The following is a 14,436-nucleotide window of genomic DNA, read 5'->3' as shown; positions in this document are numbered from 1 at the left end:
CCAATTTATGAAAGAACTGAGAATTTTTATCTCCCACTTTCAGCCAGGTAGTTTTGGCTGTCTCCATTTTAACTCCTCCTTGACTGCCAATCTGTCATACAAGGACTTTGCTTAAAGTCTCTTCAACCTTAACTCCTCCAAAATTGGCCCAAATTCTTCAGTTCGATTAATGTCTTCAATCAAACTCAGAAAGCTCTTTTTTCTGTTTCTGAATTCAGATTGCTTTCTAATTTCCAGATCTTGATTTTTTTCCTTCATTGCTTTCAACTTTTTTGCCATAATGAATGAGTTGGAACCATCCACTTGGGATTCACACCAAGCAGCCCTTACCATTAGGAATGAAGCAATCATCATCAAACCATACATTTTCCAACTTAGAGGGGGTTTTCACTTTATCCCGTTTGCCACAGATCAATAGAAGCAAAGACTTTTGTGCTTGAGAGTTATAGATCCAGAGGGAATATAGCATTGAAGATTAGTGAAACTAATATGGCGATTGTACTACTGGTAGGTAAGGAGGTGATTGAATGGTTTATGCTGTTTATGGAAGGAGCATTACAGATGGGCAGAAACTGTGTTCAAAGAATTGATGGTTGTTGAAGAAAGAACCTACAATGTAGAAAGAAAGGAAAATGGTAAAGGCAGGTATTATCACTCTTTATAAACTTTTTGGTTGAGGAAAGAAGCAGGTTGTCTGCTTTCCAAAAGGAAGAAGAGGGGAAGGTTGGAAGGAGATTGCAAAAACTAAGGAGTTTCTGAGGCCGGATGAGGTGGTAGAGGAAGACAAAAAAAGAAAACTAATGAGTCGAAGGAAGAGGAAGCTAATGATAAAATACAGGTTATGACATGCAAAGGAGGTCTATTCAGAGTCATAGCAAATTGGGAGAGAGGTGACTGGGAAAAGAAGCTAGTGGTTCAGAGAATGGAACAACCGCTAAATTGGAAGAAAATAGTAGAAACCATAATTAAGGACTTACAACTAAAGGGGCGGTAATAATAACTCCCTTTAAAAAGCAGAAAGCTTTGCTGGAATTAGTAGATGTGGTAGATGTAACTTGAATATTGTGGGAGAATTTGGAAGCTTCACAGTGATAAAATGGAGCCCATTGTCTAATGAGAAAAGTTTTCCCATAGAAGATGGGGTTTGTTCGTATTCTTGGTCTCCCCTTCCACCTATGGAAGGAAGAAATCTTCAAATCAATTGCATTATTGTGCAGTGCTAAGCTGGATAGCATCTGTGAGTGGTATGGTAAGGCTAAGAGTGGTGGTCTCCTTGAGAGATGAAGGAAGGCAGAGAGCAAAGGGTAGGCTAAGTGCTTCTATTGACAAAATCGTGTGTTCGTTATGAATCATGCCTCCTTTTATAGGGAGAGATCCCGAGGTCTTGAAAGGAAGGAGTCAAAAGAGTTTGATTCCCATTTGGAAAGGGGATCTTTGATTTGGTGTCAGTTGTCAGGGGGACACTGCTAGGGGTTCATCACGTGTCTTATGAGATCTCTCTCCAGGGCAAGGTTTCCTTTTGTCTGAGGATTCTCAATACACGTATGCTACTTCCTTTTGCAGCTTTCCTATACTAATGTGGTGTGGATGATGTCAGCGCTAGTCTTACATCTCTCTTAATCCTACTAGGCGTCTTGTCACGAGTAATATCGTCTAGTCATTATATTTTTCGTCCATTGCTGATTTGCGATGGCTTTGGGCTCATCGTAGGTCTATGGCGACCTTGAGTTCGTCATTGGTACTATGGCTTTGAGTTCATTGCAGGTCTGTGGTGACTTTGAGCTCCTCACAAGCTCGTGTGGGCTTTGAGCTCATTGCAAGTTTGTGCAGGCTTTGAGCTCATCGCAAATCTGTGCTGAGTTGTGAACTCGTCGCGGATGTTTCTGTGGCATTGGTTCAGCACCTTCTATGCTATTGCGGTCATGGTGAATGTGTACCTACAATTAGCACCCATGCTTTTTGGTAAGTGTAAGCTTATTAATAAACATTTGTGTCGTTGGTTCGTTTTGGAGGTCTGTAGCAGGGTGAGGGATTTGTTTTGAGTTGGGGGATTATTGCACTTGTTGGGCTCATTGTTTCAAGGTAGAGGATTGGTGTGGAGAATCATGAGTTTCGTGGTTTCTTGTTTTTGTTACCCTTCATGGTTTCTGGCAAGGGGGATTCTTGGTTTGGAATGTATTCTCGCTTGGTTGGGCTGTATAATTGTTCCTGTTCCTAGCTAAGGTGCATGGCGGATTGTATGTATGTATGTATATATATATATATATATATATATATATATATATATATATATATATATATATATATATATATATATATATTAGCCCCCCTACTTATTGGTAAGTGTGAGCTTATCAATAAGCATTCCTGTCTTCGATATATTTGTTCATCTTCCACCTGGTTTTTGATTTTATCTTTGAGATTTGTCATTGATTGTTTTGGTCATTGGGGTCGATTATTTTGGTACACTCAGCCCCCTGTCTTTTGACGGAGTGCTTTCTATCAAGGAGCATTTTAGTATTTTGAATATTTGGCGAAGCTCTCAGCCCCCTTGCTTCTCGATAGGAAGTAGTTTGTCAAAAGACTGTTTCTAGCTAGTGTTTTGATTTCCAGCCCCCCTATTTCTCGATAGGAGGTTCTTTGTCAAGGATAGTTGTGGGTATACATTGATTTTTAGCCCCCCTGTTTCTTGATAGGAAGTGGCGAAGTGCTTTGCCAAAGACAGTTTTGGCTTTGGTTTGATTTTCAGCCCCCCTATCTTTTGGTAGAGCATTTTCTTTTGGGAAATACTTTAGGCATTTCGGTTGCATGGCCAGAGTTTTCAGCCCCCCTTTGTGTTGGTGAGCATGCTTGGCTCACAATGCTTTGGTTTGTTGGGAGGTTTGTTGGAGGCTAGCCTGCCTCTTCCTCTTCTTTTGTTGCGTTATGGCATATGGTCGACCATTATGTGTGTTGAATGTTCTTCATCATGCCTCACGTATAACTGTTGATTTAGATTCATGTGTAATGGGTCGCATGCGTGTCGGGATTGGAGGTTATCTAATTGAGCTAGCGACTGTGTGATGTGCACTAATTTAAATTAGTCTGTTGGGTGTCTCACCCTTTCTTAAGGGCAACAGTGTAATTGTAACAACCGATTTTTGGCTATGCGACAATGGGTGATTGATAATCATTTCATTTTGTCTACCACGATGCCGTTTGAGATGCCAGGCCTGTGTGAGGTTTCTTTGAAAGTATGTCGTTCAGTCCCTTGTTATGCTTGCCTTTGCTTTCTTGTTTGAGTCCTGTTAGTGCCTTTGTGTGCATTCGCTTTCTCCTTTTGTTTCCCTGTTAACCTTCTTTTTCGGTTCTTCCAGTATTTGCTGTCAATGACTCCTCATGGTCAAAAGAAGACTGTGAAGTCCGAATGTCCTTTCTTGGATTTCGTGAGGAATGTTGACACCGCCGAGCTGCTTTGAGTATGAATCTACCAAAATGGCCAATGATTGGAGGGGTTTTTGGCCTCTGATGCTGGTATCCCGGGGAAAGGATGGCGAGTATGTCATCGTGGAAGCAAAGGAGTTGATGTGCTTGTACGGTCGTGTGTGGAGCGCACAATGTCCTTTAGGTGCCATGAACCGAAGACAGATGCCTCCAGGTCAACGGTGAACTACTCGGCGTGGGCATATTTTATATTTTATATTGGAGAACCCCATGTATTGTCGGTTGCTCCACAGTGCTAGACTTCTTCGGTTCGTGGACTGCTTTTTAGACCTCCTTGGTAGAGGAGTCAATTGCATGATGCTGCTCCTCTCCCACTGGTGTTGCCGGACGCGTACCTTCGTTGGTGCCTTTGGTGTGTTTGGCATCACTGTGGAAGATGTTACTGCTCTACTTGCGCTTCCGTAGGGTGGTGTTGTTTTTGCCCAACACCTCCAATATGCTGAGTCCATCCCCAATAGTTTATCTGAACTCTATGTGGAGTTGGGGGAAGATATCAATGTTTTCAAGGCGCATGTGGATGAATCAACTGCCTGGGAAAGTGGCCTCTCGAAACCTGGATTGCATTCTGGTTTGAGAGTAAGAGTTTGACTGACATCATGGTCAGGAAGGCAGACAATTAGTGCCATCTTGCGGCGTTCATCCTCTACGTTGCATCGCGGTTCTTGTTCCCTAGAAATCCCGACTATGGTCTTCGTACAGTTCTGGTTCCTCTTTGTTCTGGCATCCAACGGTCATCAGTTGCCTTTGGCATCCATGTTCCTCGGCTATCTCTACAACCAAATGGTTGACACAATCCACTAGATCATGGACCCGAGTTGCAAGCGTCACTCATCTTACGTCTTTGCACCATTCTTATTTATGTATCTTTGTGAGTGCTTTTAGTTGAGCTTCACTCCTTGCTGATTGTCCCGCCTGTTTGTCAACATAGCGACTCTTGAGGGTGACTGAACAAAGGATGTGTCTCTCGATGTCTGTCGTGGGAAGCAGTGGCTCAGCGCCAAGAGCGGGAAGCAATTTGGGGTCGCCGAGGTTGAGCTTAGATTCTCTTCTTTGGATTGTTTTGTTCTATGCCCGTATGCGTAGCTAGTCCATCACGCCATGCCGTTTTTCATCGGGGTTAATGTTCCCGAGGGTGGTGACCAATAATGTGTCGTGGATGTTGAGAACCTTGTTGTTCGTGCTGCGCACCTGATATAAATCAGGTGGGGTTAGACGTGAGGAAATCCCAAGGAAAAAACTAGTTGCAGACGATCAATTGGTGTACTCAGTCTGGTTGGCAACTACCATTGAAGCTGCAATGTGGAGAGCTATTAGAAGGGAGGAAGAAGAAAGGTTTGAAGAAGATTTCCTACGTGGCAAATGACAAGTGGGTGAAACTAAAATGATTAGAAGTTATACTGAAATGATAAAACAAATATTGGGTAAAGGCAAGGGCACAGGGAAGGAAATGCATAGTCCAAGGAAAGGAGGATATTTGACGCGTGGCGGGTCTTACACCAAGGCACTGATTGGTGGAGGTCAGCATGTAGCATGTGAAGCAGACTAAATTTCAAAATTTGAATAAGATTACCCTTCCCGAGAGTTCCTGTAAGATAACGCAATGCCCTTTCTGCTATAGCCATATGTGTATCTCTAGGAATAAACTAGCTAATCACACACAAAGCATAGGAAATGTCTGGCAGTGACATACACAAGTATAGAAGCTTCCCCAACAATCTCTGAAACGCTCCCCTGTTGGTCAAGTGCTCTCGATCATTAGCTGAGAGCTTATGGTTTATATCAGTAGGAGTGGAAGCATGATTGGCACCAAGTTTCCCAATTTCAGTGAGAAGATCCAACACATACTTTCTTTGGGAGATGAAAAGCCCCTCTTTAGATCTAGCAACCTCAATGCCTACTAAGTACCTCAACTCTCCTAAATCTTTAATCTTAAATAAAGAAATAAGGAAACATTATCACTACCTGTGACAACAATTTCACCCACATGTACAATGGGGAAGGTGAAATGAGAAGCTTTCCTCTTCATAAAATGAGTATGGTCTAATTATGTCTACTTATAACCAAATTGGATGAGTGCAGTCCATAATTTATCAAACCAAGCACGGGGAGACTACATAAGTCCATAAAAAGATTTCTTCAATTTACATACCTTACCTTGCATCTCCTTACCATACATTCTAGGAGGAAGGGACATATACACCTCTTCTATCATGTCATCATCGAAGAAGGCATTTTTGGCATCAAACTAATAAAGAGGCCAGTCATAACTCACTATTAAAGATAATAGAACCCTCACAAATGTCATCTTAGCCACCAAAGAAAATGTCTCCATATAATCAATCCCATAAACCTGAGTTTACCCCTTGGCAACAAGGCAGGCTTTATACTTCTCAGTCTGTCCATTAACATGATAGGAGGACTCAGAAGAAGGGCTAGCACAAGTCAACAAGAGCTGGTAAAGGTAGGAGAGAGGCAAACAACTCCCTAGAGGGCTCCCCTTCAGAAGAAGGCCTATAAAAATTGACTCTACAAAAGTAACATCCACAGAAACTAATTGAGTGCCACTACTAGGACCAAAACAGCAATAACTCTTCTGTGTGGAGGCATACCCTAGAAAAAAATGCACTTCTTGGATTTGGGCTCAAACTTATGTCTTTGGGAACTAGGATCTTGAACATAGCAAATGCACCCAAAGACACACAAAGGAATGGAGAACATTGAAGGGAGACTTGAATCCCAAAACCCTAGAAGGCATACGGTTTATAAGATAAGTAGTTGTCTTCACTACATCACCCCAAAACCATACGGTTTCAATTCATTCTCTTCGCTACCCAATTTTTCTCTAGAATGCGAGCACAAGAGATTTGGTGAACAACCCCAAACTTCTCAAAATAAGTGGTAAGATCCCTTTCAAAATATTCCTTAGCATTGTCTGATCGGAATGTTTTGATTTGGGTGTCAAACTGGGTAAGCACAAATTCATGAAACTATTGAACTAGCTTGGGCACTTTACCACATGAACGCATAAGATATAACTGAGTGTAGCGAGAAAAGTCATCAATAAACAAAATAAAATATTTATAGCCTCCCATACAGGGTAAATGATGTGGCCCCTACACATCAAAGTGAACAATGTTAAAAGGAACAGTGGATCGTTTATTACTTGTAGGATAAGAGTTTCTATAATCTTTTAAAAACTCACAAGACTCACAATGTAGATTTGATGAAGTGACTTCTTCAAACAATGTAGGAAACAAAATCTTTAATGAAGAAAAAGAAAAATGACCCAGACGATGGTGTCATAACACAACAGGATTAACTTTGAAACTATTGATCCAAAAGCTGATTTTTGAGGTTGTACTCGGCCCTGCTCAAGCATGTCTAACAGATATCTCCCATTCGTCTCATTGGCACTCCCAATCACCTTCTAGGATTTCATGTCTTGAAAAACACAATAAGAAGGGAAAAAATTTTTGCTATAGTTCAGACATTTAGTGAAATTACTAATTGAAAGTAGGTTAGTATTAAGTTTAGGTCCATGAGGAATAGAGGTCAAAGTATGGGTGTTTGAGGTTTTGATGTCTCCCTTGCCTGAGATGGGGGCAAGAAAGCCATCAACAAGGGATATTTTGTCCCGACCAGATAAAAGTTGGTAAGTAGAGAATAAAGTGGATACACTTGTCATATGGTTAGAAGCACCATAATCTATTATCTAGGGTATCCTATGGTTACCTGAGGTAGATGCATGATTTGCAATAGCACAAATACCTGAGTGAGCATACGCAGAGGCGGAGTCATTACTGTGTGGAGCAGAAGCTGAAGAGGTATAATTTAGATGACTTATGATGTTGCCATACTTTTCATATTCAGCCCTAACGACTGCAAGATGTTCCCTTATAGACTTCTCATCACATTGCCCCTTCTCACCATCAGAGGAGGTGTTACATTAACTTCGCCTCCTTTCCCATTCCCATTCTTTCTTTCATTATTATTATTATTCTTGAATCTAGGAGATAGGAACTCTAGGTGTAACTTTCAATAGGTGTCTTTTGTGTGCTTTGGCTTTTTGTAGTGTTCACACAACCTCCTTTCTCACAGTGTTCACCTTCTATTTCGTCCCAACACTAGCAAAGTGTTCTACTAGGGCCTCCACAATCTGAATCTATCTCCTGCTTTTCCTCACTACTGAACATAACATAAGCTTGAGAAAGAGTCACTTCATCCTTAGCTAAAACATTTTGTCTGACTATATTATACTCAGGATTGAACCTAGTTAGGAACTCAAACACCTGATTCCTCTCCACCAGTTTCCTATGAGGTTTCAATATTGAGAAATACACAACTAAGGGCTTCTCCCCCTGACTCAAATTATTCACATCATTCTTCAATTTATAGGCCCTAACAACATTTAGCTTATGTGAGTAGGTCTCTTTAACAATATCCCATACCCTCTTAGCAATCTCCATCCACAGGTAGTTTTGATTGATATGAGGTTGCATAGAATTCACCAACCAGCCTACAATAGTGTAGTTTTTTTGCAACCACTTCTCATAGGTAGGATCATCCTCCTTGGGTTTTGCGTTACTCCTAATGATATACCCCCATTTTCCTCTACTACAAGCATGAATTTTTATTGATTGAAACCATGCCAAGTAGTTTGTCCCATCTAGCTTCACAGTAGTCACCGCCCCACAATGATCCGATTACTTACCTCCAATTTGCAAGTGATATCATAATATTTTGTGAGGGGGTGATATTACGAGGGTAAGGAGATTAAAAGAACTGATCAAGAAGTTTGAAGCGATCTCAAATTTGAAAATCAACTTAGATAAGAGTTGTTTCGCAGGGATTAACATGGAGGATAATGACTTAAACTTGGTAGTGGGCTGCTTAAAGTGTCCCTCCTATCACTTGACATATTTAGATCTTTCTTTAGGAGCCAACCCTAAGGAAAGTATATTCTAGAACCGAATTGTAGAAAGGTGTGAAAAGAGATTGGCTGCTTAGAAGAGGAATTATTATTTTGTTGGGAGGTAGGATCACCCTAATAAGATCAACTTTGGGTAACTTACCAATCTACTTCCTCTCTGTGTTTAGGATTCCACCAAGGGAAGCAAAAAAATATGAGGGATTTCCTTTGGGAGTTGAGAGAGTCTAAAAAAGACCACTTAATTAAGTGGGAGATTGTGCATAAAGTAATAAAGAAAGTGGTTTAGGAATTGGGAATGTGAGAAAGAAGAATGTGGCTTTATTAGGGAAGTGGCTATGGAGATGGCCATTAGAGAGGGAAAGGTTATGGCATAAGGCAGTAGACGGTATTCATGGGAGGTTGGAAAGTGGTTGGGATTTTGGTGTATCACATCGGGCTACTTTGGCAGCACCTTGGAAAGAAATCCATAGCGTCCTTCCTCATTTCCTCAGGTTTATCAGGTATGATGCTTGTTTAGGGAATTTAATTCGCTTCTGGTAAGACATTTGGTTGGGTGATTGGCCTCTTAAGGACTTGTTTCCTTTTCTATATTCCTTCTCCTTGTACAAAAATGAGAGTATCTCAGAATTTTTAGCCCCTCCTATTTTGCCTTTGGGTCATAACTGGGATTTTGGGTTTCAAAGGGGATTGAGAGATGAAGTCACCTGTTTGTCAGGGTTTTTTTGCTTCTTGAAAGAGTTTGTTTAGAGCCTCCTAAACCGGATAGAAGGGTTTGGTGCCCAAATTTTAAAAGTTTCTTTTGCTATGCCTCTTTCTAATGCTCTTTGCCAGTCCCTTATCCCTCTTTCCTTTCCTGATAAGGAAGTTTGGTGTCAACCAATTGTCCCTGAAATTATGGCTTTTGTTGGGAAGTGACTTATGGGAAAGTTAACACTCTGGATTACCTACAAAAGAAGAGGTATTTTTTGTGTATTTCCCCAAACCGGTGCGCTCTGTGTAAATCTAATGGTGAATCGTGTTACCACTTCCTAAAGTCCTGTTCCTTTGTTGTAGATATATGGGATTGTTTTTTCTCTTTGTTTGGGTGTAGGTGGAACATGCCAATGGAGATTAATATGTCATTTGATCCATCTACCTTTGCATGGCGGAAGAGAAAGGGAAGAATAATGTGGAAATGCACTCGAGCATCAGTTTGAACCTTATGGGAAGAAAGAAATGCTAGGGTCTTCCCAGAGTAGAGAAGCAAACAAGAATTTATGGACTGTGTATTGACCAAAGCTATACATTAGCTACTAACTTTGGATTTCTTTAGACAGTACTCCTTTGATGAGATTTGGAGGAACTGATTGTCAGTGGCTTCTAGTTCAGTACAGAAGGCTAAAACAAGGTTGATATGAGTACCTCCCAGTGAAGGTTTTTTGAAATTAATTTTTGATGGGAGTAGTCAAGGTAACTCAGGTCGTTCTAGAGTTGGAGGGGTCATAAGAGATGGGGAAGGGAATCTGGTAGCACCTTTTTCAGGATTGGTGGGGAATGGAGACTCTGTAAGGGCTGAACTGTATGCAGTCCTGCAAGGTGTTCAGATTGCGAAAGAGATGAATTTGGAAAACCTGGTGATTGAAGGGGACTCCAAGGTGGTGGTGGGCTGGCTAAAAGATCCAGACAATGTGATATGGTGCTATCAAGATGAAATGAAGTTCGGATGGTTAACACAGCAGATGAGCTTGATTATACAATGGGTGGGGAAGCTTGTATCAGTTGCTTATCTTTTCTGATTGGATCAAGTAAGTGAAATGTTGTTTCCTAGTGTTGAAGATATTGAAGGACATGAGGGTGAGGTATGGGAAGAGTCAAATGCTGTTTTGGATCAAGTAAGATTGGTGGGGGGAGGAGTTAAAGTTAGTAAACTGATGGGAGTGTTCTTTTTGGGTGGGGAAGAGTTAGAAAGAAAAGCGTTTTTGGAGTTAGAGAGTAGAAGAAAAGAAGGTATGGATTAAAAAGAATTGGAAGGGGGGGGGTTGGAGAGTGAGGAGTTTGAAGAATGAAGAGGGGTGATTGCATTTTAAAGGAAAGAAGTAAAGTGAAGGTTTGTTTGAGTATTGGGTCAAAGTTGTTGGACTGGCTACTGATTTTTCTAATGGTCAAAAGAATCGTTTGGGGCAGGTTATTGGGCTACTCTAGAATAGAACTGTTGGGGATGTTTTAGAAATTAATGTTTTTTTTTTTTATCAATAACATCAGCTTCATTAAATTAAAAGAAAAGAGGGAATATGGATATGAGAGGGGAGATAAAAAATCTTAGCTCCCCAATAACAGAATACAAAGAGAAAAAATTAAAAACTAGCCCAAAATACAGGCTCCCTATTCTCTCCTTGCGTGGCCAACCCATCTTTAAATGAGTTGGCATTCCTCTTCACCCAGCTGTACTGAATCTCAATGTCCCTACACAGCCATAAGAACTGTTTCTTTCTATTGTTAAAGTTCCACAAACCACTGTCCTCTTTCTTCAATCAGCTAACCACCACCTTCGAATCACCTTCCAGGATCAAACGGCTGATATTTAATTCCATTGCTCTTCGAATTCCTTCAAGCGCTGCAAGGATCTCAGCCCTAAGAGAGTCACCTTCTCCAATAGGGCCAGAGAATAAAGCAATAACAATCCCTTCCTCATTCCTGAAAACTCCTCTAATCCCAGAGGACGCTGGATTCCTTACACTGCTGCCATAAAAAATCATCTTTATAAAGCCCGAGGGGGGAGGGGACCAAGACGGACAAAGAGTCCTCTTGCATCTAGCAGTGGAAGCAATCTCTTTTCAATTTCTTAGCAAGTCATCCACAGGAAAGTTTGAAAACAACTCCAAAGATTTTAGCCAGTGGACAGCCCTTAAAAGGATTAGGTCTAACAGTTCTTCCAAGGTTCTTTCTTTGTCTGAAAAAATACGTGAGTTTCTTTCTTCCCACAATGACTAGCATACTGCTGCTCTAATACTCCTCCACATAGTCTTCCATCGCTTCTTAGGCCAACTGAAAAAAGGAGAGAACAAACCTTGGACACTCTCCAGAGGATACCAAGAACACCCAAAGCAGGAGAAAACCCACTCCCATACAGTTTTAGCAGCCTTACAAGAGACCATGAGGTGGTAGCTGGATTCCCCATCAACTTTACAAAGAGCACATCTATTAGGAAGTAGACAATAGTTGGGTCTCTTTCTCTGAAATAAGTCAAAAGTGTTGATTCTTTCCAGGAAAATTTCCCAACAAAAAGAACCAACCCGAGGAGGAATAGACCTGCTCCAAATTTCTTTAACCAGAAAGGACAACCCAAAGGGGATAGGAGGATGAGTTAAGGTTTCAAACAATGAAGCACAAGAAAAAGTACCAAAGCTAGAAGGGGTCCAAAATCTGGTTTCTTCCTTAGCAGGATTTTGGAAGACATTCTCAAGGGAGGCTAGCAAAGTTACCAAGTTGTCCATGTCTGTATTCCTAATTGCCCTATGCAGGCCTAGGTTCCACCCAAAGTCAGAAGTGGAGTCTGAAGGTATCAAGAAAGACGATATGGGTTCATTTTTCAAATGTGATAGAGCATACAAGGAAGGAAACTGGTCCTTCAAAGGAGAATCCCCGACCCAAAGTTGTTTTGGTGTTGAGAAATTTATGTATTTAGAGTTTCTTTTTTGTTGTTGATGTCATTTGTTTTGGTGATCATCACCCAATTTGATGCATTTTTTTTTTTATTTTAGTGAAAATTTCCTTTTTTATTTATTACCAAGAAAATGTAACTAAGCAACTCAATGATTTGGTAAATTTGCTAACAGACGTGTGATTAATAGGAATTGAGGAACATATTGAACATTTTGTTAACTGAATATATGATTGAATTGTCCTATCTCTGAAACATGAGATGATGATTAGGAGTACCTGTCATGTAATCGGTCACTATAGCCATTGACCCATTGAAACTTGATAGACATAAGGCAGGTGGATCCAATACTTGAAGTGTGAACTAGAGTAGCAGTAGATGCCTGTGAAGAAAACATGTGCCTCACATATTCTTCCTTAGATATAGCTACAGTCTCACTCAGGCTTTGCCAATGAGGTAGATGGCTGTGGCGAAGATGATATGCCATCATAAAGTAATTCTTCATTAGTCCACACTATGCCCTTCACGTCCACACAAATATGGATACCATGCAAGTCACTACAATATCCAAATCTAATATTCGTGGTCCTCCCATTACTATGACCTCCAGTAATATCAACATGGCCTTACCATGACTACCACATCCACCTTTAAAGACCCCAACACAGCTGTCCCTCCAGAATGCAAGAGTAGATTGAGCTACTTTTGGGGCACCTTTAGACAATCTTTTTTTTTTTTTTTTATCAATAGACCTTTAGACAATCTAACCCACTGAAGTCTAGAAAATACCTTATTGAAAGGTGGTAATTTAGGACTGCCCAAAATCTGTGACTGGTGGTTCATACTCTGGTTTAATTCTAGATAAAAATCTCTTCTTTTCTTTTATGTAACCATAATAGCAGATGTGATGGGCTTATAAATATTCAGTTGTTCACATAAACTCAGTGTCTGAATAGTACTCAAGAGTCTTCTTCTCTTGTTGATGACAAAACAGGAACTGAAATAACAGATATATACATTTTATATTATTGCTGCCTTTATATAATCTCCTCACTTCTCCCATCTCCATTGAAGTATTAATAAAAATTAAATTGTTGTTTCCATTGAGTATAACCACATTTTTTATTGGGCATCCTCTTGAATTCCTCCAGAATTACTGGGACTCATGTTCTGGTTTCCTCTCAGTTAGGTGTTTCACCTTGCCTTTCCCTGTAAAAATACCTTAATTGATTTTTCCCAAATGGGTATATAATCTGGTGTCAGCATCATTGGAGGTTTTGATTCCATACTTATTCAAAAATGAATTCAGATTGACACAGAAAATTGGACACCAGAATTCTGGTTATATCATTCACTAAGTGGTAAATGGGAAACCAGAGTCTCACTTATCAGTCACTCATGGTGTACCACTCTAAGTGCATGTTACAATGGGAAATATAACCCTATTTCAACATAAAACAAATCTGCACACTGACCTGTAACATAATGATTGATCACAGCACTATGTACCATTTTCACCCGTCACCTCAATGTTCACCACACAAACTAATAAAAAAGGTCTGATTTTCACCAAAATGTCCATCAGATATTCTTCTGTCTTTTCTATATTTTACATTTTTCACATGGTTTCATAAAAGTTTTAGGAACTGTTAATGATAAGAACTGTCTTTGTTGATGTAGGGAAATTATGAATAGTTACTTGCATAATTTTTATGTACTGTACATAAAATGAGTTCCTATTTAAACTATGCATGATAAATGACTGCATATTAGTATTTAGATGTGTTTCATGCAGTGACCTACTTGGTCACTTACATGGTAACTGCTTTGGCGAAGCACATGCTCAATAACCACTTGTATTTGACAACATATTTTTTATGATAGTCATGGAGGTTCCTATTTATAACAACCAGTAATTTGTTTGAATGTTTACTTCAAAAATTTTAACAGTTTTCTGTATTTACAGGTCAAAGCTTTGGTAAGCAAAATTCAGGAGCACACAAACTTTTGTATTGGTGAGCATTTAGACCAAATGTATTTATCAACTAGATTGCTGTTTCCTTTGTTATCAGTGGAGAAAAAGAAAAAAGAAAAAACAAAGTATGAAAATTAAGGGCAATTACATTTATATGGTTGCACGTTTGGTTAGAGAAAAACCTTGATAAATTCTCATCCTGTCATTGAAATGTGTTCAGGAGTGGAAATGAGGTGATTATTTTCAGTTATTCTTCACTAATAGATTCTGGAGATCCAGTGGGAACAAAGGTGCTCTCCCTTCAGTGACTTTCAATTATCTTTATCCATGGGCTTTGAGAGACTCTCAGATGTACATACACAGATCTGGTTGGGTGGGTGAGGGAGAGATCAAATGGCCATTGATAGT

At 40.1% G+C, this 14,436-nt stretch overlaps 1 protein-coding gene across 1 annotated transcript in view; it reads left to right on the top strand.

Annotated features, from left to right (window-relative positions):
• ARC3 (GTP binding protein) overlaps positions 1-14,436 on the top strand; it is a 99,516-nt gene that overhangs the window by 26,713 nt on the left and 58,367 nt on the right. Inside the window, exon 5 of the mRNA XM_088941294.1 lies at positions 14,020-14,068. Coding sequence (XP_088797420.1) covers positions 14,020-14,068 — 49 coding nt within the window. The remainder of the gene's footprint in view (positions 1-14,019; positions 14,069-14,436) is intronic.

Source organism: Nelumbo lutea, chromosome 4 (assembly GCF_056320005.1).
Source record: "Nelumbo lutea isolate HS-2025 chromosome 4, American lotus-T2T, whole genome shotgun sequence".
Taxonomy (NCBI): domain Eukaryota; kingdom Viridiplantae; phylum Streptophyta; class Magnoliopsida; order Proteales; family Nelumbonaceae; genus Nelumbo; species Nelumbo lutea.
Note: the sequence above shows the minus strand (reverse complement) of the source record. Positions and strands in the feature narration are given on the sequence as shown.